The 26006-nt window shown below is 40.8% G+C and overlaps 1 protein-coding gene across 1 annotated transcript in view; it reads right to left on the bottom strand.

Annotated features, from left to right (window-relative positions):
- KLHL32 (kelch like family member 32) overlaps positions 1-26006 on the bottom strand; it is a 184603-nt gene that overhangs the window by 40939 nt on the left and 117658 nt on the right. Inside the window, exon 6 of the mRNA XM_045843238.1 lies at positions 20898-21113. Coding sequence (XP_045699194.1) covers positions 20898-21113 — 216 coding nt within the window. The remainder of the gene's footprint in view (positions 1-20897; positions 21114-26006) is intronic.

Here is a 26006-nt window from a genome sequence, read left to right as displayed (position 1 = left end):
AGGTCATTCATTGTTAACAAAACCTAGCTTAAAATATAGTCCTTTCCTTTTAGTTTTCTCTGTGTATCCCCATTGACAGCTGTTCTATAGAATACGTGATATATAAAAATTCCTAAATACAAGAATCCGTCATCCTAAATTCTGTAAATTTTACTCTAATTCAATTAAATATGTAACATATATGTACAGATAATTCAGAAATATATCAATTACATGAACAACTGTTCCCTAACATTGCAAGTCCTCAAGTTGTGACCCAAATAAATTCCTTTACTGTTCATACTTGAATACACCCAGATAGAAGCTATTGCTTTAAAATCTATAATTCCTGATTCTTAGAAAAGTTGTTTTGAAGTCTAACACTGCTTTTATATGTCTACATGCATGTGTACTACCCAACTTGACCCCAAAGCAGTGATGGAATAAGAAATCTTACACACAGATTTCCTGGGAAATACATGACTTATGAAGTCATCCCTAGTCCAGGAACACACATCTATACACCCTTCCACAGACTGCCTTTGTATTTGGCAAATACAGTCGACCCTTGAATAGCGCAGGTTTGAACTGCATAAGTTCATTTATATGAGGATGTTTTTCAATAAATCTGCAATGGGCCCTTATAATTCCCAGGTTTTGCACCCCCAGATTTGACCAACCTGGGATCAAAAATGGTATTTTTGATTCACGGTTGGCAATCCGTGTGTGTGAAGGGCTGGCTGGCTGTGTGCATTGCTCTATGCCATTTCATGTATGGGTCTTGAGCATCTACAGAGTTTGGTATCCTCTGGGGTACCTGGAAGCAAGCCCCCATGGATACTGAGGGAAGACTGTAGGTAAGTTTTGGGGGAGTCAAAAGTTATATGTGGAGTTTCAACTGCATGAAAAGTGAGCACTCCTAACCCCTGCAAAGTTCAAGGGTCAACTGTGTGTGTGTGTGTGTGTGTGTGTGTGTGTGTGTATATATATATATTATGTATATATATATATATATAAATGCCTGTAATCAAAGCAGTTCTCATCAGGCGAGCGATCATATCCTTTTAACCAACACTATACAAAAGATGAAGCCCTTATAACACTGTTTGAAAGCTGTAATGTTTCACAGAACTCATCAGCCAGAGCTGAGAAAACAAAGACTGGTATTTTGGCCCACAGCCTTACTCCTCTTGGCCAGGGGCAGCTATAATTACTCTCCTACTTAAAACTTGGTTGCAGACAGCTTTGCCATGGGGGCACACTGAGCCCTCCCCTTTGCAGGAGCCCACTCCATGAAGGCATAAGTGTCTTTATCCTTGCCAGTCCTGTGATGCCATTGAGACAAACCAGGGCACTGGTCTCCCTTCAGTGCCCAAAAGGCAGCATGAACTCCACAGTTCCACAGATCCAGAAAGGGATAAAGGGAGGGCACAGGAGCAAACCAACAACGAGCTGACATTCCTGAATGTCACCAAAGAGCTGGGCATGTTAAAGAGCTGCTGTGCAATAAGCAGTGGGAAGCCACAGAAGTATGCCTTAGTAGAATGAATGGCAATGCATAGACAGAATTTTTAAATTTCTAAACAGTCAAACACACTCTCCATCTTCTAATATATGACCTCCAAGGGAAGAGGCATTGACTATTATATGCCACACTGAAGCACACTATTTTATATATTATTTTACAATGCCTTGAATTCTAATAAACATAAACATAAAACTTTAGCAATACACCATTTCACTATTACACACAATTTCTTTAGATGATGAATGTGGACAGTGTCCCTAGTGCCAGTGGGCCTGTGCTGAGAATCTCGTCTCTTTATGGTAAGTCATGTAAAGTCCAAACAGTGACGTGTTAAACCAGAATAGTGACTGCCAGTGAGAGGCAAATTCCTATTAATAAATAAATGCACCAGATCTCAGAGTCACATTCTAGTCTTTGTGACCAAAAGAAAATTTTCTGTTCAAAAAGATAACATTTTAAAAAAGACAATAGTTCTATAAAATCAAAAAGTACCAGAAACCAGGGACTGAGGATCAGAGCATTTTTCTCTACCAGAACAAGGAAAATGTTACCGTGGAGAAACATTAAAAATTATAACAGTGCTCACTTGAGTGCTATAATTAAAACTGTGTCAACATTTTGCTTGTAAAACAGATTTTTCAAGGGAGGTTGCACATTAACCATTATAGCTGACTACAGACTTGTGTAGATACCAAGGCCATTTTTCCCTCTAAGAAATATATTTCAGTAGAATCAAATATGATGAGGCCCCAGGTTCATATTCCATCATAAAAATGACCTGACAGATTTTAAAAAGAATTTGCAGCTTAGCAGATATGATAATAACATATGTTCTTTTATTGTGCATTTAAAACTTTGTAAAGTTGGGAGATCAACAAATGATCTTATTTTTATCTTTAGTATCAAATGTGTGCCTGAAAATACTCTGGTTTCCCTTCAGATTTTATAAATCTTTTGTCTTTTACTACAGATGTTCATAAAGAGGAAATAAAGTTATAAGGTTTTCTTAAAAGATTAAAAAAATGATGTATACAACTTACTTTCAAATGGCTCAGAAAAAATTCCCCTCCCCTTCTCTATTTGTAGATCTGTATCTATTCTCCAAATATATATGTATATATACACACACATATTTATGGATATAAATAATCTATCTATAGATAAATGGTCGGACCATTGGACACAGGACATATGATAAAGCAAATGAGGTAATTTGTTTAAAAAATCAGCAATCATATGGGCACTCTCTGTGCCATTTTTATTATTGCAACTTTTCTTTAAATTTAAAATTATTTTTAAATAAAAAGTTGAAGGAATAAGAAAATGTGCTGGATAATCATCTTTACACATATTTTTTAAATGCATACTGCAGAGCACCAAAAGCAAGAGCCCTTGGGGCCAAGGGTGTCTTCTCCTCATAGATACAGCAAACACCTGGACTGGGCCACACAATGAAAGCTGCCCTGAGGCCTGCCACATCTAAGTTCCAGGCAGGCAGGAGGGCAAAGAAAAAGTGACCTGGGTTGTCCTTGGGTTCAGTCTTATAACAAAAGAGGATTTTTAAAAGGTGAATTGTATATCAAGAAAATAGAGATAGGAAAAGAGATGAGGTTAGTATACTGTAATGTCCTGACCTGTGAGAATAGGCCTGACCTGTGGGAACAGGCCACCAACTTAAGCCCATCTCTGCAAAGTCAGTACAAAGAGCAGCATGAGGACACGGCTGACAGTGGACCAGGCGCTTAGCTTCTCATCTGTAAAATGAGTGAGTTGATGAGAGAGTCTCTGCTACCTACAGGATATACAACATCTATGGATCCACCAAAAAGTAGTATTTTAAAGTTGAACCTTCCAAAATTCTAAAAATGGGAGAGGCAATCAAAATTAATCAATGTGTCTAGTACCCAAGCTGCAGATTTTCATAGCACAGTTTTTGTAAATCTCTCATCAGAAAACAAAGTGATGCTTTCGGTCTATAAGTGTGTCCTCAACAGATACACAGGTGTGCGCGTGTGCACGTCCAAGTGCATGTGCACACAGGCCCACATGCACAGGAACCAGGTCACATCCCAGCCGTTTTCTCCCTGGGAACAGCTCTGCTCAGATCATGTTACCTCACTTAGTAGATGCCACTTCTTATAAAAATAACCCCAAAGAACACGTTTTACATTTACATGGCAACTGCTTCAAGGTACTATTTATTTAGAATCCCAGAATGAAATTTGATATATAAATACAAATATTTTAAAATCTATTCACATTAATTTTCTACCTCAGCATTCCCCTTATTTAAATACACAATCCCCACATTTGTTTATACAAAGCTTTTCAGATGGGAAGAATATTCCCCAGGACAATAAAGACAACGAACCACCTATGCCAACGGCGTTGCAGGGAAAGTGAAACCCAGTATTGCCCTCCTTGTGCTTGAGCAGGATACTAGAACAACTAGAAGCAACTTCCTCTATTTGCCCTCCAATGGCTGGATAACGGTCCCTGAGCCAAAAGGTAATACTTATCCATCTAACCGTTGATGGTGTGCGAGTGGTCCTTGATGCTGGACAAAGACATGATACTTCTAAGGAACAAGTCAGTGTCGACCACATTTATACACGAAGTCCTTCTGGGTGTAAAAGGATTTGACATGTGGTTAGTGAGATATAAGCTTCCATTAGAACAACTCTGGAAAGTGAGAGAAAACCAACTTAATCAACAGAAGAAAACCCTGCTGCATTCCATTGGCAACGGGAACAAAATTGACCCCAAATGGACCCCTTAATTTCGCATTATTTCCCAGCTGCTTCATACAATGAGAACACAGTGTCAGTGTGGAGTCAGCTGACGTGGCCAGGGAAATCCTGATGCTTTTCTCTACCACTAATTGGTGCATGTCTAAGCAGTGAATGTGACATAATGAAAATGAGGCGGGGCTTGATGTCAAAAGAACTTTATGTATTTGAGCAGTTACAAAAAACACCAACAACAAACTATCTGTTTCATCATCAGTAAAACAAGAATGGTGCTAGTAAGGCCATGGGGTCTGCGGAAGACTGAATGAGGTAACACAAAAGTGCTCGGTAAACTATGACATTTAGACAACATATGGAATTAATATAATGGCGATGTACCACCAAGAGATGGAGCTGATCCTCAATTCAATTACCTTTTTGAATTCATGATAACACCAGCACATTCTTATATAACACAATAATATTTTGTAATATTAATGTAGATTTTGAGAGATTACTATAGTTAATAGAAACTTGCTACATAGTATTAAATACTTCCCATTATAAAGTGATAATAACATAATAATAAAACTATGGCAGATAATCTGTTGCAGATTATAAACTAGCCCTCACAATGAGCCTATTTTCATAAACCAGCAATTTAAATTCTGTAGCTTTGTTCGATCCCAAGTCAGAGCAGCATGAATCAAGGAATGGATGAATGAATGAATGAATGAACAAATGAAAAAAGAGATACAGACATAAACCTACTTGCCTCTGGACAACATTCAGTGTATATTTGCTTCCTTTACTTGGCTGAGTTTCCCATGAAAAAGATTTGAATGTATGTCCATGAGTCCCTTCAAATCTTGACTCGGTTAACTTAGTGTCAAGGAAAATATGTATACAAACTAAACTCTCTGGCTTGAGAAAACTAAAATAATGATTGATGTCTGAGTTGATTACTTTTGTTTTGTTGCTCTTGGAAAAATGATATAGCCATGAATCTTTTATTTTAGTTTTTTCACTCATCTATTTCTCAGTTTTTTAATGAGTGTCTATTATATGCAGTAACTTACTTGATGAGAAAGAAGATTCTAATCAATACACATACATATTTTTACTTGCCATTTGATTCCAAGTTCTATTAATATCATAAAACTCAAGGCTTACTCTTGACCTTGACTGTCTTAATGTACTCCTGTAAAATATACTTATGGAATATGGAATTAGGAAAAGAAAAAAAATCTTGAAAACTTAGAAGTTTCAGCCTATTGTAGGCAGATTTTCGGACACACATAAAACCCATCTTTTTATGTTACAAATTCCCTCATAGGTGTTTTAAATATTGCCAGTACATTTATAAATGTTATGGTTCTTTTTAAGAAGCTATTTAATTTATAAACATGCCCTGGAGCATCCTGAGAGCATCAAGCCCTTGAATATTTCTTTATGAACTGATTTGATAATAATGAACCAATGGCAGGTTCAGTGCACACACACTCCTCACCTGAAATTAAACTTTTAGGTCCCGAAAGGACCTCACAGGCTCCAGCAGCTGCCCAAGGCCACAGACACAGAGAAAGTCAAACTCCTCACACAAGGGCAACTGTGATTAATTTGGATGTCCAGGAAGTATCTAAGCTGCACTGAAGAGCTTGATGTTGGCAGTCTCCAAATAAAAAGAAAAGAGTCCGCAAAGGTCGCTTTGAACATGAGTGTATCGCCACGGAGCACTGCGACTGGAGTGGGGAGCCTGCTAACTGAAGCCCTCGACTGCACACTGTCAGGGCCAGACCCCGCTACCCAGGGGTGGAGCTGGTGGGCAGGGCTGAAAAGCCGGGCTCATCCTCTCAGTCAGTTGCAGAGAATGCACATAAATGTGATTCCATCCATTGTCACCGTGCGAATTTCAGCCGGGCTCCTTATGTTTAAATAGAATATTTCACACTGCATTCTGTAACTTCAGAAATGATTTGTCATCATGTGAATAACTGGGAAGCAATGAATCTTTTATTCACACCTTGAAACACTTTTTTTGGTTATAATACACAAGTAATAATTTTGTCAAAGAAGATACACTCTTTAGCACAATTATACATTGTTTTGGGAGTGGGGGAAGTGGTTTAGAGAGCCAGTATATAACAGCGATGTAAGGAAGAACATGCGTATGTGCACAGACGGGCCCTGTGCAGGACGGCCAGTGGCCTGACAATCTCAGAAGACTTGAGAGGAAAGAGGAGGCTGCAATAGATGAAGGGAGGAGTGGAAGGTAGCAGCCATTCTAAAGGGCTGCACTGAGAGAAGGGCTGTGTCCCATCCCCAGTGTCTGGCACCTAGGAAGAAATTCGTGTTTGTTGAGTGTTAGAAAAATGGGGATCATGAGACTGCAGTCTGGAGAAATCAGAGATCCAAGAGATCCAAGACATCTTCATAAGGTTAGAAGGAACAATGTGTTTGAAGAGCAAGAGGGACTTTGAAAGGGTAGATGGGAGGATTGAAAAGGAAAGAGAAACTGGGTCCGTGACCAGTCCCTGGGAGCAGAGGGAGTGCCAGCACAGGCCAGGAGGGGAAGTGTGAACTGCTCTGCAGGACCTTCGGAGGGGGACAGCGCTGCCGAGGGGTCGCAGCCTGGGTGAACTGAATCCATGTGCACTCAGAGGTGGGTGTGCGCGGAGGGCTCGGGAGGCCGTGAGAAAGATCCTTCACTCTGGATGTTCGTTTTCCACAGACACAAACAGGGCAATGGACTGGGGGAAGGGAGGAACTCAGTCAGGCCTATACTAAAACAATTAATAACGAGTCATACTTCCTTAAAGAACAAACAGTCCTTGCGTGAGTCCCATTAATTTGCAAACATAGTGAATCTGTAAAATGAAATCACTCATTGTCACAGATAACACATGTTAATAGTAAAATGAAAATTCACACTACTTTCTAAATATCAAAACTACTGATCAAATTGACAGACATTTCTCTCCTAATTCCTTTTTCACTCCCCATTACTTAAACAAAACAAGACATAACTAATCAATGATTTTGCTAAGCATCTCCGAGGTCTTTTTTATCCATGCTGTTCATAAAGCTAAACAAAAATAAATGTTTGTGGTCTAGTGTGGTGAAGAATCTGATGAGACTATCTATCTATCTATCTATCTATCTGCACACACACACACACACACACATGTATGTGTATATATAGCACAATTCTATTCTTATTTCTTTTTAAATCAACATTTTAAACAGCACTGTTGCTTATATAAGGCTGCATAAAAACAGTAACTGGATTCGATGACTTCATTCCTTTTTGGAGCCTCTTTAGGGGAGACTGAATTATCGCTGAATGCCTCTTTTTACAATTCAAAAAAAAGCAGCTTTGTTTTTTAAAGAAAAAAAATCATGTGAATACAGAACAGTTGATGTAAAAGTATAATCATTATGGTATTGTCACTTCAACATCCATGGACTCAATGGTTTTCCAATTGACAGGTGAGGAAGAGTGTCCAAGGCTGGACAGAAAAACGCTGCTGAGTGCTCACTGGGAGAAAAAGAATACAAAGAGAACACAAACGAACACACATGAAAAAGGAGAACAGTGATTCTTGCTCGCAAGTGCCTGGCCTATGAGACCACTCTGCACAGCTTGGAGACAAATAAAGGTTTTCCTTTATTTTGTCTTTTCCTCTATTTTTCTTCCTGCAGAGGGCAAGCATAGGGGAGGATTGTAATGAGCCGCACATTATAAACACGAGCGTTATTAGGTGCCTTCGTCTTTTTTACTCTGTGCTTCAGATAGTGAAAAGATTAGGTGCTGGATTTATACAAATTGAAATCTGCAACTTTTAATCACCTTTGCACATCACAGGCTTCCTGCCTCGCCTGTCCCCTGCCCCATCCCCTCCCACGCTGCCCAAGAAGGAGGGAAGAGGAGTTGGAGGCTGCACTTGGAAACAGGAAAGCAGAACCCTGTTGTGAGACCTGAGAGGGAGAGAAACGGAAGGAGAATGGAGCTTGCATTCCATGGTGCCCGTTTGGCGCCACGCACTGCGCTTGCTGGAGGGTGTAGGAAACAGTGCAGGACAGCTGCGAGCTGCCGCTTTAACAAACTGGTCCAGGTACCCGTCGCTCATGCTTCCCCACCGCACAATCGGAACGGAAACATTTGCTCTATTGGAAGGCAGTGATAAGAATGGATTTTTAAAGTTCCCATTTTTAAGTGAAAATGAAAGAAAAATGCTCTTCTAGATGTGTTGTGCCTTTGAGCTCCATTTGAAAAAAGAAAAAAAAAGGCAGAGAAAGCTGCTGTGAAGGTCACAGAGTGAAAGAACTTCCTCAGGGCACAGAATAAATTAAATCCCAAGGAAAAAATAAAATGTGATTTCCGGAGTGTGAGGCACAAACTCCAAATGACAATGATTGACAGCCAAACTATATCCGTGCAATATCCAAGACCGCACGTTCTCATTTACCTCAGTGTAGCCAGCAAGTGCCCATTAAACATCCGTCTGATGCCCAAATTAACCTTCTTGGCAAACTGAAAGAGGCACAAACTATCATAATCAACCTTTCATTATCACAGCAGCCTCTAGTTAAAGGGTCAGAATAATTGTGCCTTCAGAGCCTTGATTGTTTTCAATCAACAGACGGCTGGAGTGACAGCTCGGTGATGGAGGGGTCTGATGAAACCGCACCAGGCCTAATCAGAGCAGATGAAAGGAAGGCATGATTGGTGCAAATGAACAGTCGTGCCTCTCCTTTTCATTTACAATCTGAAATTACTCTTAAATTTGTGGGGGTTTTTTCCTCCCTTATGAGCACCAGTGAAAGAATGTTTGACTTATTATGAGTTCTGACAGTGCAGAGTTATAAAACACAGGTAGGGTTATCAGCTGAGGCTTTAAGTGGGTATTCAGCATAATTCTAACAAATTCACTCTTGAAAAGAACAAAATGACTAAAAAGGCTTCCAATGACCTAACCTCTCATTGCTGTTTGATTAACAGACCCATTTATTCCGCTGGCATTCTACATGATGAGAGGATAAAACCCGGGGCAGAAAGACCCTGTAGCAGTTTTCTCTCAGCCCCACTGCCCCGTTTATTTCAGCATTAGTTCCTCTGCCCTGAATCCTCACTGTTCTCGAAGACCACCCCATTAAGAGCTCAGAAGAACTCATCCATCCGAGGGCATGGATCAAACAGGGGTTGTTGTTGGTGAGACCATGAAGCTATTCTGGGAACCACAAGGGTAAGAAAGAGGCTGAAACCCACCAACTCCAATGCTGATCTATCAGAAAGAATATTTGGGAAGAGAAATAAAAAATTCTGTAACAGGCCAGGCTAAATTTGTCATAAAGAGGTTTGGAGAAAATTGAAACAATATAAAGCTGCATCCATACAGCAGCTGTTGCCTACAAACAACAGACATTAACATCCTCAAAAAATGTAGTGATGAATGGGATATACTCCTGGAGTGGCAAAAATACACTTCTAACTTCCATTTCCTCCTTTAATCTTGAAATCAACCAGCCGCTCATGACAGTATTATGATTCAGTTAACACTGCAAAACAACGGGAAGTCTTTCAGCTGCAAAGGTTAACCTGCGCACTGAGCATCTACCAGAGAGCGAGCGTGTGCCTGGTGCACCCCCTGCACGTGTGGCAGAGATGAGGGACGGGGAGGCTGTTGGCTCAGGATTTAGAGTAGTTTCTGACCTCTCTACTCAAAAATTGTACATAAAACTTTGGTTATTTTATTTGCTAATTGTGTGTTGCAATGATGAAATAGAGATATATAATTAAAAATGTTTTAAAAGTTCTTCAAAGCAGCCTGGAATTTTCCACACACTGTTTAGCAAAATATATTTCTTCATAGCTGGACATCATTTTATGAGTTAACTGCTCACCACAAATGTACCCAGAATGTGCAAAATTCCCATAGTTCAAACATGTAAATATACTTCAAGCGGGATATGCTAACTGGTATATGACATTCGGCAGCATCTCTATTTTTCATTTTGGTCGTTTTTTAGGGGGCGATTCTCAAAGGAAGGTATCTTGCAAATGCTTCAAACACAAGTGCTTTCCAAATCCACCCTGCCACTTTCTCAAGTGCCCATAATCTTCAACGGTCACTTTACTCCTTGTGCTCGCACAGGTCCCTCTGGCAAGCTTTACCAACGACACCTGTTCCATCACCTCCTGAGGGATCCATTCTCCCAGGGTGGTGTCGGCTTTTCAAGGCACGGCTTCCTTCCTTGTAGAAGGCAGTTTATGTGTTGGTCAATAGGAGTGGTTCTGGGATATCAACCTCCTATGCAGGATTTCTTAGCTGGCTCACAGAGCACAGGGAGGAAAAACAGGCCAACTTAGGTAAGTGCCTGCTCCAACCCCGAGAATCCAAGAGGTGTGGCATGAACCATTGTAAACCGAGACACAGTCCCTCTACACTCCCTAAGTCTTACGGGAGATGAGGGGAGCAAGATTCTTCAGAGGACCTGGCAAACCTGAGGAATCACCCCTTTGTTTACTTTATTATTTACACTTTATTTTTAACTTCTCTCTCTCTCCATATATATACACACACATATGTGTGTATATATACATACATACATGTATGTATGCACACACACACACACACACACACATATGGTCCCAGCAGGGGACAGAATAAGAAATGACTTACAGCAGCAGGCCCCAACCTTTCTTGCAACAGGGACCAGTTTCGTGGAAGAAAACTTTCCATGGACCTAGGGAGGGTGGGGAAACAGGAGGCAGAGCTCAGGTGGTAAAGCAAGCAAAGCTTCACTCTCCAGCCTGCCGCTCACCTCCTGCTGTGCGGCCCAGTTCCTATCAGGCCACAGACCGATAATGGTCAGTGGCCTGGGGGGTAGGGGACCCCCTGGCTTATAATCCTCAACAGATTCAGTACCATGCTCACAGCCAAAGAGAGATACCTAAATATTTGCCTCTTAACTAAGTATTGTCTTTCCTGGATGGAGAGGTTTAGTCATACTTTCAGCTGTGAGTAATTTTCTATTGTGATGGGCTGACTTATTGTCAATTTAGTATAATTAATGCCAAATTACATTGTAATTCACATAGAACTACAAATTAAAAGCAGTTTTAAGAGCCAATGAATTAATCAAAATTAATTACATTATGCTCACTTGTTTTGAAGTGTTAAGAAGATAGGTCCTCCTAAAGTGTTTAACCTTTAGTGCGCCACCCACAACTCCTGCAGTTACCTGGTTTCCTTGTGTGGCCAGAAGAGGCGTTGTGTGGGTCTTTCTCACCAGCAAGAACACGCACACAAGGACATGTGCAGCTAGCCTCCAGCTGGCAGGGCTCTTTTGAGCTTCTGTTCTTGAAGTGTGAGATCTGTGCCACTTACAGGAACTCACTTACAACACTTCTATAGACAAAGGGGAACGATGTAAAACATCTGTGATGTCTGTCTTGAGAACCTGCTGAGAATTTTTTCCCAAGAGATTTTTCTCCATTGTTACATTCTCTCTGAAATACTGAAATTTGTTTTTATTCCTCCAATGTGCCGCCCCAAGTAGTGAGGAGGTGGTCAGACTAAAGAGTAGAACCTCACTACAGAGAATACGTTGCTCCGTATTGTGGGCACAAATGAAGTCTAAGAATTATCTTCATTCATGAATGCTGCCCATGTTTACTCTCTTAGAATGGCCACCTTTCTCTTCCAGGTGTGTCAGCTGAGGTAGTCTTTACTTTTACTTGTAGCAAAAGTTTGGGAGACGGGCTGTGAGAAGTAGAAGCAGGGTGTAAGGATGTCTATATTCAACAAGAAATGTCAAGGCTTCTCCAGACAATTCTTTAGAATATAACTAATTCCCGAGCCCCAAGGCCACCCCACAGCTAAGTTCAGATCCTCTCCCTTATAATGCCCAGCACAGGATATCACCATGGGCTGACACGGCCAAGCGGCAGGAACGTGGCCGCACGACGGGCCTCATAAAGACTCCTGCAGAAATAATCTGGTGATGGGGGATGTGGCCCACAGACTCATTTTTTATAGTTTTTAAAAATTTAATCCTTATTGTATTTTTTCCACTACCGTTTAGTCCCCTTATACTCTCTCTCCCCAGGAATCACCACACTTTTGTCCATGTCCATGAGTCCCTTTTCCTTTTAGCTCAATCCCTCTACCCCCTAACCTCCCCGTCATTAGCTGTCATCCTGCTCTTCATCTATGAGTCTGTCCCTGTTTTCCTTGTTAGTTTAGTTTGTTCATTAGATTCCACATCTGAGTGAAATGACATGGTATTTGTCTTTCTCTGACTGGCTTATTTCACTTAGTATGATGTTCTCTGGGGCCATAGGCTCATTTCTATTGGAAAGAGACTAACGTTGATAAATTTCAATGAATTAATTTTTTTCTCCTGGGGATGCAAAAGGGGGCATATATCAGTTCAGTGACCAAAAGTAACCTCATAGGGTGATCTGAACACAAATTTCTGACTGGGCAGGTCATGATGGACAGTCACACCCCAGATCTATAAAAGATGTATCTTTGCCGGGAGCAAGCCCTGTCTGTGGCTTTTGTGCATCTAGGTTAACACGCCTTTGACCTGCCTCTTTCTCAGACCCCTCAGAGGCTAGCTACCCCCATGGGTGCACATAATCTTGTTCAGTATCCCGCACCTGCTTTCTCCCACCTTCGTGTAATCTTCTGTATGTTCCCTTAATTCCAGCTGTACAATGGAAACGCAAAACTACCCTCTAAAGCATCTGAGATCTTGCTTCCTGGCTCTGTCACCAGTTTGGCTCAAATAAACTCTTACAGAAATTCTCTACAGGTTTGGACATTTTTTACGTCAACTCTCCCTTTCTCGTAAACCCCATCCTAGGCCATCACCCAGCTATCAGTTTGCGCAGCATAAATTTCTGAATTTTCAATGTACTGGGTATACAATGAAGATAGACTGACTAATCATTTCCATTTGTTGCATCTAATCTCTAACAACACCTGCAGACTTTTCACCATACCGTCTACGCAGCGCAGCAAAAAATAATGATGCTCCAGGTTCTCTTTCACACTGATTTAAATCTCTTGATCGGATTTTAAAGTGACCTCCCTTATGGGCCTTCTCTTCCCACTTTACACTTCATCATCTTATACCTTAAAGGGTTGCAGAGCCATTCTCTGTCTCTGTCAGAGTTCTCTAAGTATTCTTCCTCACAAAACAGCTAAAATCCCAATGTTTCAGGCTCTGATAAAGAAAAACCCTCAGCAACAGTTTCTTGTACCCCTTCCATTGGAGTAATTTTTGTAATATGCCACAAAGCTGTATGATAGGTGAAAATAAAAACTGGTAATTTATTAAGAAATGCATACTGCTGTCGTACTCATTTTAGATTAGGGTAACCTCTAGGACAAGATGTATCAGATACTTTGAGGTTCTGTTTTGTTACAGACTTGGTGCATTTCAACAAAGTGAGACCTACAATGAAACCTATGCTGTGAAGTGAGTTAATCACTTAACCTTGGTGAGACTCAGTGTCCTTGCTTGTTAAAATTTGGATAATACTTGTTTTATCAACCTTAAAGGTTGATGCAAGACTCAAATGAAATTTGTGTGTGTAAAAATGCTTTAAAAATATAAAGCTTGCTAAGAGTGTAAGGAATTATTATTGTTGTTATTACTTATTACTGATGTGTTACTGATGTGCATTAGTAATGATACACATCAGTAATAATCACTTATGTGCCTAGCCCTGGGGGTTCCATCTCCTGTATAGTTGGGTTTTCTTTTTAAATCCCTGATAAGCCAGGTGACAGCAACATTACTGCAGGCCACCAAGGCATCAGAAATATTCTCCAGTCATTGTTTCCCTTCTCACAGCAACAACAACAAAATATCAGTCTGGAGACAGCATGAATCACAATGAAAATTAGAAGCAGAGAACATAAATATGTCATATCTCATAAATCACCTTGTTACTCTGTTGTGCTCATTTAAAAAAGAAGAAGAAGAAGAAAAAAACTATTAACTCATGGGAACAGCAGCCCATGCATACAAGTTAGGTCTCCTGTAATTCCTGATAATCACCGCCTCTCACAGCTACTTGACAGTGAACAGCTCTAGCGCTGAGGAGAGCGGAGGATTAGCTGGAGCAAAGTCCCTCTGAAATGAATGTGTCCTGCATCTCACAAAGGCACGCAGCCCAGACAAACAACAGCAAGGCCACTAGTCATGCTCCTCCGGGACGAGTCCTCACAAAGGTGTTAGCTGCATGTAGATCAGGACGAATGAGGAACTAACTACACACCCAGGCACCAGAGCCCTGAAATAGTAGTGCTGCTCAGGGTCCAGCCGGGGGCCCTCACGGAATAAAACATCCTCCAGACATGGCACATTTCGGGATGCGCAGGAGCCTCTGTTTATTCTCTCCGCTGACACCTAGTAAGAAGGAGGTGGAGATACCTCATCACATTCATAGAAAAGATGAATTCATAGCTGGGAGGAGCTCCCAGAACTTTTAAGAAGAAAATTGAGAAACAGCATACATTTAATTAGTTTAAGTAATAGTAAGTAAAAACATAAAAGGAGACATCATGAAGATACCCAGAAAGTGCCTATCTGGAAAAAAAGTAAGGACACATGAGTATATGAAATTGACTTGAGGAAGGGTAGGGATATAATGAAAGATTACAATTTGGTTTGAGGATAAGTGTTGGCAGGTCATGGTATTTTATTCTATGTCTAGTTACCAAGATCCAAGGGTTAAAAATGAGAACACCACTCATGGAAGTTTTTATTAAATGATCGCCCAGTTTGATTTCTTCGAGGCCTGAGCTGTACCATATGGACTGACAATGGTTTGCCAAGCTGTTTAGGGTATGTACAATGAACAGGAGCTAACGCTCAGTAAAGCACTAAAGGGCAGGCAAAGGGACAGTGGGTGGTGTTGAAATGTCCAAACAACAGCATTTCATTTCCCAGTGTACCAACATTGTCCCAGCAGGCCCAAAGCCAGCAAAGAAATCAGTGAACTATGTGGCCAAATCAGTGCCCACTGGGAAGGAAGCAGGCTCGGTGAGAAGAGAAGCAGGGGCAAGTACACATCAGACTCCAAGATCCAAGACAGTGGGGCCACATCGGCCCCTCCCACTTCAGCCTGCCCAGACCGGGCAATGGTAGTACTCAATAGCACATGATCATACAGGGTGAGCACTCAATAACTACTTGGCATTAATGAGGAAATAAATGCAACTCATGTCACAAAGCACAGAGTTAGAATTAGCAACATGACAAAGACAGGGAGGCAGGCAGAGCAGGCCATCTGTTATCCTTTTAATCTGTGGGTGCTGTACCCAAGGACTGGAATGTCATTCTCTTCCTAATTTCTTTTAAAGTCACAGGATTAATTTGATTCACCTCTATGACCCAAGTATTTCTTGGGACAGTATTTCTCCCAAATATTTTTGAGCTTCTATTATGAATTTAGAAGCTATGGACCAAAATGGACAGAGCCCCCCAAATTAGAAGACATAAATTTGATTTCCAACTTTGTTACCTCAGTTTCCCCATTCATACCCCAGGAAAGCAAAGCAATGACGAATGCAGAAGCACTCTTGAAACTGTGGTGTGATATTCAAATATGAAGTTTTACTTCATAGTAAAACTTCATAGTACTCTTGTACATGTAGCAATGTTTGAAGCCCTTATTCCTCCATGGCCAGAGGTGTGTTTGGGTCAATTTATCATCTAAGAGATAAAAGGCAAATGCTGAATACAATACTAGTGTTCTCTATTTTGCAACTAGGAAGTAATAGTAGGTTTATGTTTAGATTCACTTTCTGGAACTTCTTTGGAGGAACGTGATTAAATCCAACTGTAAAATGGGTGGTCTTGTGGTATAGACACAAGCCCAAGAAGGGCTCATTAAAAAACAACTACTCTTGCCCTGACCAGCGTGGCTCAGTTGGTTGAGCACTGTCCTGGAGAGCAGAGGGTCACTGGACCATTTCCCATGCTTGAGTTGCAGTCACGGTCCCCATTTGGGGCACATGTGAGAGGCAACCGACTGATGATTCTCTCACACATCAATGATTCTCTCCCTGTCTTTCTACTCGCTTTCCCTCTCTCTAAAAATAAATACAATCTTTAAAAAACCCACTTCTTTTGAGGTTGTTGACTACTTTAAACAATACATGGTTTACATCTCTAGAGACAGAAAATAAATATGCTATTAACAGTATGTCTAACAGATAAAAATTTCCAACAAAAATACAAAAAATGCATTTTTTAAAAGCCAAATTCATTTTCTATACCAATGTTCCTAAAATAAATCCAGCCTTATGTAGGAATAATGGGATGTCTTATTATCCATTCAATACATTTTAACATGAAAACTCCACATTATTGTCTTTATTTATTATTTATACAGTGCAAATAAAAACATGGCACCATTCAATGCAAACACGACAGGCACAGCCTCTGCCTCTGAAAAGGGAGAATCAAAGGCAAATGTGAAGAGGAGTAGCCCTTAAACCCCAACCCAGCGGCCCGGTCCCTCTTGCTGTACTAAAATGGGTATGACGGGGATAAAGTAGACTCTCCCTGCCAAGGTCCGATCTCATTTGACGTCAGTGATTTGATCACTGAAATGCTTGGTCCTATTATCCACTAGATCCAGGCAAAGTTAGGCTCAAAATATAAGAAAAAAGGGCCCACAATCCAAGGGTAAAAGGAAGAAAAATGTTGATATATGGGCTGTCCTGATAAATAGTAAGTCCTTTTCACTAAAAGTAAAAAAACAGTTAATAAATTAATAATCAAAGGAAAAACATAATTTCTCTGCATTCATAGATAAAACTAAACTAAATTTCTCTAACCCAATGATGGTACCATTTTATGAAGCTTTTTATCCCAGGATCTGGCTTCTGGCACTGTGCAGAGCACAAAATGGGCACTAAAGAAATAGTTTTATTTCTACAAACTATCTTTATCCATTTAAAATATGGTTCTTGTTTTGGCTATTTCAGAGGAGAAATAATCATCCAGGCAGCTGAATTAATGATTTAAAATCGTAAGGACCCTCCAGTGGAGGTGAGTCCTGAGAGAGGGAAATGGAGTGGGCGAACCTGAGCTGTGCTGCACTCTGAGAGTACGAGGAGTGGAGAGCCTCACCTCTTCCCTACACTAGTAAATATAAGAATTCACATTATATTCAGGCTTTTCCTATAAACCGTACTCCCATGTAAAATAATCTTCTCCTCATTCTGGTGAAAGCGGATCTGAGGCAGAAAAGGCAGAGATCACACTTTCCTCAGAAGAAAACCAAGACCAGGCAGTGCTTCCTGAGAAAACAGAAACAGACCCAACACGTGGGAGTGGAGTGGAACTGTTCACTATTCCACTCTGAGTTTTACAGCAGGGCCGCCAGCTCAGTAGTCTGAAACTCTGTGTTGAGGCTCACGGGAGAAATTTAACAGGGTCCTATTGAAATGAAGTTCTAAGTTAGGTCTCAGCCCCAAAAGCGAAACAAAACTAGTGGAGATGGGCCAGGTCATGAATGCCCCATGCATCCTCTTCAGCTGACCGGCCACTGTTAGCTTCCCCTGTCCTGAGCCCCATTACCACTTGTGACCTCCACCTGGAACCTGCGAACGTGCAGGCCTTGAAGTGAGAACGCCAAACTGGTGAGCTGAATTGAAATAAATTTTATACAGAGATTTTTTGAGGGGACTTCTCTGTCCTTATACACTAAAGTGTGTATGATGGAGCCTCTACATCACCTGTAACTAGAAAATGAACTCAGTTGACAGGCCAAGTCGTTTCAGGTGATGGAAAGGAGAAAAAATACTGTGTACAGGGGATGGAGAAGCCCTATGCAAGGGAAGAGACTTGAGATAGAGTTTGAAAAGGTCAGAGGGGAAAAAAAGAGCAGACATAAGACATAATCTGAGGGCACATCACAGGTCTGCAGACCCACAGAACGGTTATTACAGCCTGCAGCATATTTTATCAGGAAAGGGAATGATTAAGGGACAGCAGCCAAAAGTAAAAAACAGTTTGGTCAGGGAGGATAACTTGGAGGTTCTTATGACACGTCTTCTGAGATAGACTGTATGTAGTCTAGTAAGTGAAATTTAGACCTTTCACTAAAATAAAGGGAACGTCCCAGAGTGTATTATCAGTATGCTGTGGAAGAGCTGCATGTATAAACGTGCGTGTGTGTGTTTCCCGGGCTTTCCCATAAGTTACCAGTTGCACATACTAATCAAAAAGCACTACCCTCCATCTACTTTTCTATTACCTGTCCAACTTTGCGCCAATTTCCCTTCTCCTCCCACCACCCTTTGCCTCACTGTTCTTCTTTGAGACATGGGATGGGGATTTGTCAAAGTCAATGAGCACTTTATTACAGTGAGAACACTCTGTAATGAACAATTCAGCAATTTAATGAGATTCTGTAGATCTTTCTCCAGCCTGTCCATCAAGTTTCACTGCTATAAAGCACCCTGACACTAATCCTCTGGCATACCCAATCTTCACCCTGGGCTGAATATTAGATTCTTCCATGGTATATTGCATTACTAGTATAACCTCAGCAAAAAATGATGAACTTAACTATACTTGAGGCAATATAGCTGGTCTGATTTGATTTTTCTCTATTGGGTTGAGTATGAGGGAATTACTTATTTACTAAGATAAAGCAAAAACAGTTTTTTATTGCCTGCTGAATGCCTAAATTGATCATTATTTAAGTGAGCCTTTTAATTCTTCCTTGAGGACCAGGTGTGAAAAAATGTTGCCTGCAGCAGAAAGCGCTTTCTAAAATTCTAGGTTATGATATTAGTAACCTTCAGAGAGGAGATGATGAGAACGCTTAACACGGAGTGAACAGCACGGCATTTGTGGGCACTCAGATTGCACACGTTGCCGTGTCCGTTTCTGGCAGCACCTTCAACCAGGCCACAGAAAGAAACAGAAACCACAGGACGGTTGGCTCAGATCTCGATTCAGTTAGAAATAATTAAATGCAGAATTCATTCCAAGTCTTTCTTTTTCCCTTTGGGAAATGAAAAAAAAAATGGCAATTTCCCACTTTGAACCGACTGGAAATTTCTGCTGATTTGTGTTTACAGGGAAAACAACAGGTAATTAAAATTCATACCAAAAACTCATCCTCACCAATACTTTTGACCTCTACCTAAATAAACATTATGAGAAATACCTAAGAAGCAAAAAAACATCTATACCTTGTTGTTGTTTCCTGATAGTTTCTATGTCAAGGCAGTGCGGAACACTAGAGAAGTGAGAGCAGGTGTCGCAGACTCGGATCCGCTCTGTAACCCTGAGCAGGGGCCCTGCAGCCTCATCTTACTCATCTGGTAGAAGGGGTGGGAACAGCCATCCTTCAGGCCTGTTGTGCTGGTAAGTCAGTACGTTTGCAAAGAGCCCTGGTGTGCAAGGCCCTCAGTACACCACAGCTCTTATTACCCTCACTGGTGGAAGCAACAATGAAGGAAGAAGTTGTTGATGAAAGTAATACAAAGGAAAAAGTAAGAAAGACATGAGAAAAAGTATTAATCCAGAGAGTCAGATACTGGACAATTAACAGCTATCTCTGACCTTGTTTTGGCTAGAATTAGAGTACTCTCTGAATATTATTTGATAAGATAAAAGGAATTCACTGCCTCATCAGCTAATAGGAGACTGCATATTTCCCTTATATTCTGTATATAAATATTTTTCAAATTATCAAAAAATTTTGAAGGTATGCTGTCCAAGAAGTAACAAGGCAGCTAGCCAGTGTTGCAGAGAGTTGAGACAGCCAGTGTAAGACCCCATGTGGATTGTTCATAGAAAGTCACTGGGGATGAGCTGAGTAGGATTTAAATTGAATAATCAACTTGAAAACACAAAACATCCTCCAGTTCCCTAGACAAAGGATATTCGAGAAGATTACTATGTCAGAAGAAGAGGCAGGGCTTAGGAAAATAGCAATGAAGGCAGAGTGAACTAAGGAGGGAGATTTTTCCACTGCACTGCAAGAAAAGCTTGGTTTCATTTAAGGTTTCAATTGCTTTCAGCTGCAACAAAGAACTATTCCCGAATTATTCCAGCAAGGATGTGCAATCCTCAGCCCACAGGGTGCGTGCAGTGCAGGATGGCTATGAATGCGGCCCAACACCAATCGTAAATTTACTTAAAATCTTTCTTTTTGATCATCAGTTTTCATTAGTGTTTGTGTATTTAATGTGTGGCCCAAAGACACCACAAGGTTGGACACCCCTGGTACAGGAAAGCCCAGAACTTACTCTAATTCCATTAGTCTTAAATCTGCATAAGGAACATTTGACAATCCATTCTTCCCATATTCAGTTTAAAAAACCATTTTTCTCAGGAGAATAAAACCCTTTGACTAAGGGTTCTGGGAAGTCCCGGGAGGGTGTGAGGATCTCCCCTGCCATTCACTGAGCTGAGCTGAGCTGGCGAGGCCCCCAGGCTTCAGGGGCCGTGCTCTCCAGCTGCCTGCCCATTGGACAGCATGACCTCAAAGGCTTTGAGTTCAATGAGGACCAAACCAAACCAAAGGAGTTCTCATTGTCCCTCAATCCCTCAACTTTTAAGCATTTCAAGCCCTCTCCACGCCCAAAGACACCCACGCAGCATGCCCTTACCTGCCAGATCTGCTCTTCACTCAGGGAGGTCAGGCGGTCGCTCTTCAGGACCTCCTGAAGCAGACAATAGGGGAGCGTTAGCACGTCTTCCGGTCGACTCTTCAGGAGTTCAGAGAGATGTTTCACTAAGAAATCGATCACTGCCTTCTCCAACAAAGTGAGGTTAAAGAGGTCGGCAAGTCTGTACAGATCCAAGTAATTAAAGCTATTTAATTCCTGGATGCCAAAAAATAAATAAAAATGGGGGAGGAAAAACAAAGATCTCTTAGAAATCCATCCAAGAAAGAGCAGGCAAGAAATTCAGATTGACTCACTAAGCTTTGCATAACAGGAGTGGGACCAAAGGGATAGCACTCCATTGGGAATACAGAAAACAACAAAACAGTAACAAAACACCCGAACAAAAAAACCCCTCAAATATAAGGCCCTGGGCAGACAACTGCTTCTCTACAATTCATCATTTCTCCTCACTTTGTCCCTCTTAAAATCTAGGTATTTAAAGACATCTTAGCAAAAGGACTGAAAAGGGTTCCTGGTTTCATTGACTGAAATGACGCTTTGCAACATTTTAGAAACATTTACTAATGAAGACAATTTTTCTGCCCTTACCATATTTTACAGCTCGTAGGTTATAAGTTTTTCCACCAAAGGCAATGTGACAGCAGGTAAAATGGGAGTCATGTGTAGATGACACAAACTATATGAAGACTGACTGACTAACTCTACTCTTTCCAAAACTTCAAATTCAGTATACCTTTGAGTAGGATTGACTTAATGAAATTAAAACACAAATTTTTACATGTAAGGGCAGAGGAAATGAGGAACTCTCACAGAAAAGATTCCCATCCTAAATAATTATAGATTGAATCTACCTAAGATGGATGACTTATAACTGTTCTGCTTTTTATTACCCTTAGAAAACCAGTGGTCATCTTCCCATCCTTTTCAAAAAGTTTCTGTAGCAATGCTTCATTTTGAGCTTTACAAGCTCTCAAACTCACAGCCAGAGCTCTAAACTCATGCCCCAGAGAGCCATGACTCCCTGGAAGTTTTGTCTTACAAGTGCAAAAATTGGAGTGGGCACACAGGGGTGCTGATAGAACACTTACCCTTTACAGGCAGAATGAGAGACAGTTGTGTCCAAGTTTGCCCTAATTTTTAACTTGTAATTATTTATATGTGAGCAATATTTTCCAATAACTTAGGAAATTCAGAATATAATACATCAGATAGCTAGCTATTTTGCTCCACTGACCTATTTAAGTAATTTTTAATATACTTTCCCCTTTTCTCATTATTGCAAAGTATTAAGAACTCTTTTTAAAATATTATTCTATTTTAATATATTTGTTTCTATGTTTTTTGCCCTTTTTAAAAAATTATATTTTATTGATTAGACTACTACAGTTTTCCCAATTTTTCCTCCTTTGCCCCCCTCCACCCAGCATCCCCCTACTCCCTCAGGCAATCCCCACACGGTTGTTCATGTCCATGGATCAGGAGTAGGTTCTTTGGCTACTCCCTTTCCTACACTGCACTTTACATCCCATGGCTATTCTATAACTACCTATTTGTACTTCTTAATCCCCTCACCTCTTCACCCATTCCCCCACAGCCCCTCTCATCTGGAAACCATCAAATGCTCACCATATCCATGATTCTGTCTCTGTTCTTCCTGTTTGCTTAGTTTGTTTTTTAGATTCAGTTGTTCATAGGCAGGTATTTAATGTCATTTTATTGTTCATAGTTTTTATCTCCTTTTTCTTAAACAAGTCCCCTTAACATTTCACATAACAATGGTTTGGTAATGATGAACTCCTTTAGTTTTTTCTTGTTTGGGAAGCTCCTTATTTGCCCTTCAATTCTAAATGATATATTTGCTGGGTGGAGCAATCTTGGCTGTAGGTCCCTGCTTTTCATAACTTTGGATATTTCTTGCCAGTCCCTTCTAGCCTGCAGAGTTTCTTTTGAGAAATCAGCTGACATTCTTATGGGAACTCCCATGTAGATACCCAACTGCTTGTCTCCTGCCACCTTTAAGATTTTCTCTTTATCTTTAACCTCTGCATTTTAATTATGATATGTCTTGGAGTGGGCCTCTTCGAACCCATCTTGTTTGAGACTCTCTGTGCTTCCTGGACTTGTATGTCTATTTCCTTCACCAAATTAAGGAAATTTTCTTTCATTATTTTTTCAAATAGATTTCCAATTTCTTGCTCTTTCTCTTCTCTTTCTGGCGCTCCTATGATGCACATGTTGAAATGCTTGAAGTTGTCCCAGAGGCTACCTATACTATCCTCATTTCTTTGGATTCTTTTTTCTTCTTGTTCTGATTGCTTGTTTTTTGCTTCCTTATATTCCAAATCATTGATCTGATTCTCAGTTTCATTCACTCTACTGTTGTTTCCCTGTGTATTGTTCTTTATTTCAATTAGTGTATCCTTCATTTCCAACTGGATCTTTTTTATGCTGTTGAGGTTCTCACTAAGAACCCTGAGCATCATTTTAATCAATGTTTTGAACTCTGCATCTGACAGATTTGATTATCTCCATTATGTCTAGCTCCTTTTCTTGAGTTTTGATTTGTTCTTTCATTTGGGCCATGTTTCTTTCTCCTCATTTTGACAGCCTCTCTGTGTTTGTTTCTATGTAGTAGGTTTCATAGAGCTGCTATGACTCCCTGTCTTGGTATCATGGCCTAATATAGTAAGTGTTCTGTGGTGTACAGTGTCACAGCCTCCCTTATCACCCAAGTTGGGTACTCAAGGCATGCCCTTCATGTAGACTGAGTATACCCTCCTCTTGCAGTTGAGCCTTGGTTGCTGTTCGCAGGTCAATGGGAGGGATTTTCCCAGGCCAGTCAGTTGCAAGGATTGGCTGTGACTACTGACCAACAACCTCTGCCCTCTGTGGAAGATCAGCTGTGCAGGGCCTGGAGTTTCCTGGGTGGTGTAGGCCAATGTCAGCTCCCACCTGTGTTTTACCCAGGGTCACCCTGCCTGAACTATAGAGCAATCTGAAATGACTGCTTCTTGTGCTGGGCTTGAAGATTCCTAGGAGATGCCAAGCTGTGAATGTAGGCTGGCTACTGTTAGTGCCATGCCTGGGGCCACTTAGTAAGAGGTATGAGGGCAGGGACTCACTGAGGCCAGCTGCTACTTATTTGAAATAATTTAGGAAGTTGTGAAGCATGAGCCAAGACCAATTGTGAATGGCATGAGCCATTCCTATGGAAAAGCTACTGTTAACAGCTGTACATTGGGTGGGATGGAACCTCAGAGGATCTCCAGGGTGGGACAAACAGTGTTAGCCAGGTTGATAGAGTCTCAGATATGGCACCCACCTGCTGGCTGTGGCTCTGCCCTCCTTTCTATCTGGGAGAATGCTGTCCCCCAGCTATCACTTTGATGCCAGACACTTCAGTTCCTCCCTGTATGTTACTGGTGCCTTTCAAGCTGCTACCCCAATGCTGGAGCTCAGAGGGAGTGAGCCTGAGTAAGTTTGTGTGTGGGTTCTTTAAGAGGAACTGCTTGAGACTCCAAAAGTTTCTCCTACCAACTTAATCTATGCTGGTTTCTGCAGCTAGAGGTCATGGGGGCTTATCTTCCTGGCACTGGAAACCTGGGCTGGACAGGGCTTGATGTGGGTCTGGACTCCTCACTCCTGAGATATCCCTCCTGAATTTTTATCTACCACACATGGATGTGGGACCAGCTTGTTACATGTTTCTACCTCTCCTACCAGTCTGGATGGATGTGGTTTCTTTAATTTCATAGTTGTCAGACTTCCATTCAACTTGATTTCTGTTGCTTCTGAGTGATGGTTGTTGTATAAATTAGTTGCAATTTTGATGTGGTTGTGCAAGGAGGTGAGCCATGTTTCATTGTGCTACCCTCTTGATCAGAAGTCTCTCTATAATATTTGAATGGTTAAAAGAATATGCTGTAAAGCTGTGCTGTCCAACACAGTAGCCGCTAGCCATATTACTGAGCACTTCAAATGTGGTACATCTTATTTGAGATGTGCTATGTTAAATATAAACCCAATGCAAGAAGAAAAATAGAATGCAAAATATCTCATTAATAAATTTTACATTGATTATATGTTGAAGTAACATTATTCTGGATATAGTGATTTAAATATATTATCATAATTAATTTCACCTGTTTCTTTTTACTTTTTAAAATGCAGCTACTAGATAATTTAAAATTACATTTGTGGCTCCTGTCATGTTTCTATTAGACAATACTGCTATAAATAATAAAGTGTATAATAAAGCTATTGTAAAAACAGCTCTCCAAGTAACAGGTGCAGCACCACCATAGCTACCTGATTAATTTTTTTTTACTTTAGATTCTGTGTCTTTTGGTGGGAGATGACACTTTAATTACATTCCTAATAGGAGTCAAGCTAGATGTCAGGAATCAGCCATAAGATTCTAGTGCTTAATAGCTCTATTTGCCAACACAATTGAAAGGAAATAAATGCTCCTTTAAAATAAAGGTTACTACAGATGACTACTAAAATTCAGTGCAACTTAAATATCTAAGAGTCTGCTCAGAGCTATTTAATCAAAATATCCTGGTTTCTCGTGGAACAGATTGTATCAAAGAAATACTGAAGATTGTGACTCCAGCACCAATTTTTTTTCAATTGATACTAAAATCTAACTTTTGGGGATCAGTAAATGCTACTTTGGGAGGCAAGTAGGTGTAACGCTTGTAAATAAAGCTTCCACAGCAAACTTTAGGACCATCTCCTCTGGATGAAGAAGTTATGGTCAGTACATCTATGAAACAAATTTAACTGCTTCAGGGCCAAGGGTATGATTTCAGCATCCCAGTAAATTACTCTTCAGTCCGTCTGAGGTGTGATGGGTGGGTGTGTGGGTGGGTTCACTGTTGGTGCCTTTCAGGTACCCAGATGCATGCCAAGACATGGTTCAAGGTCCTGAGGCAGCACCTGGCAGCACCACATGGAGAAAAGAGCATGTGCAAAAGCAGAAACAACTGAGCTTTGTACAGTAACAGGTGGGTAGAGGGTGTGTACAACTGGGACTGGACTATGTAGCAGCAACCAAATATTCTTTCTTAGGCATCTTTATATAGA

Source organism: Phyllostomus hastatus, unplaced genomic scaffold (genome assembly GCF_019186645.2).
Source record: "Phyllostomus hastatus isolate PE091 unplaced genomic scaffold, TTU_PhHast_1.1 phas_contig_40, whole genome shotgun sequence".
Lineage (NCBI taxonomy): Eukaryota > Metazoa > Chordata > Mammalia > Chiroptera > Phyllostomidae > Phyllostomus > Phyllostomus hastatus.
The sequence above is the reverse complement of the archived record's forward strand: the minus strand, read 5'-3'. Positions and strand labels throughout refer to the sequence as shown.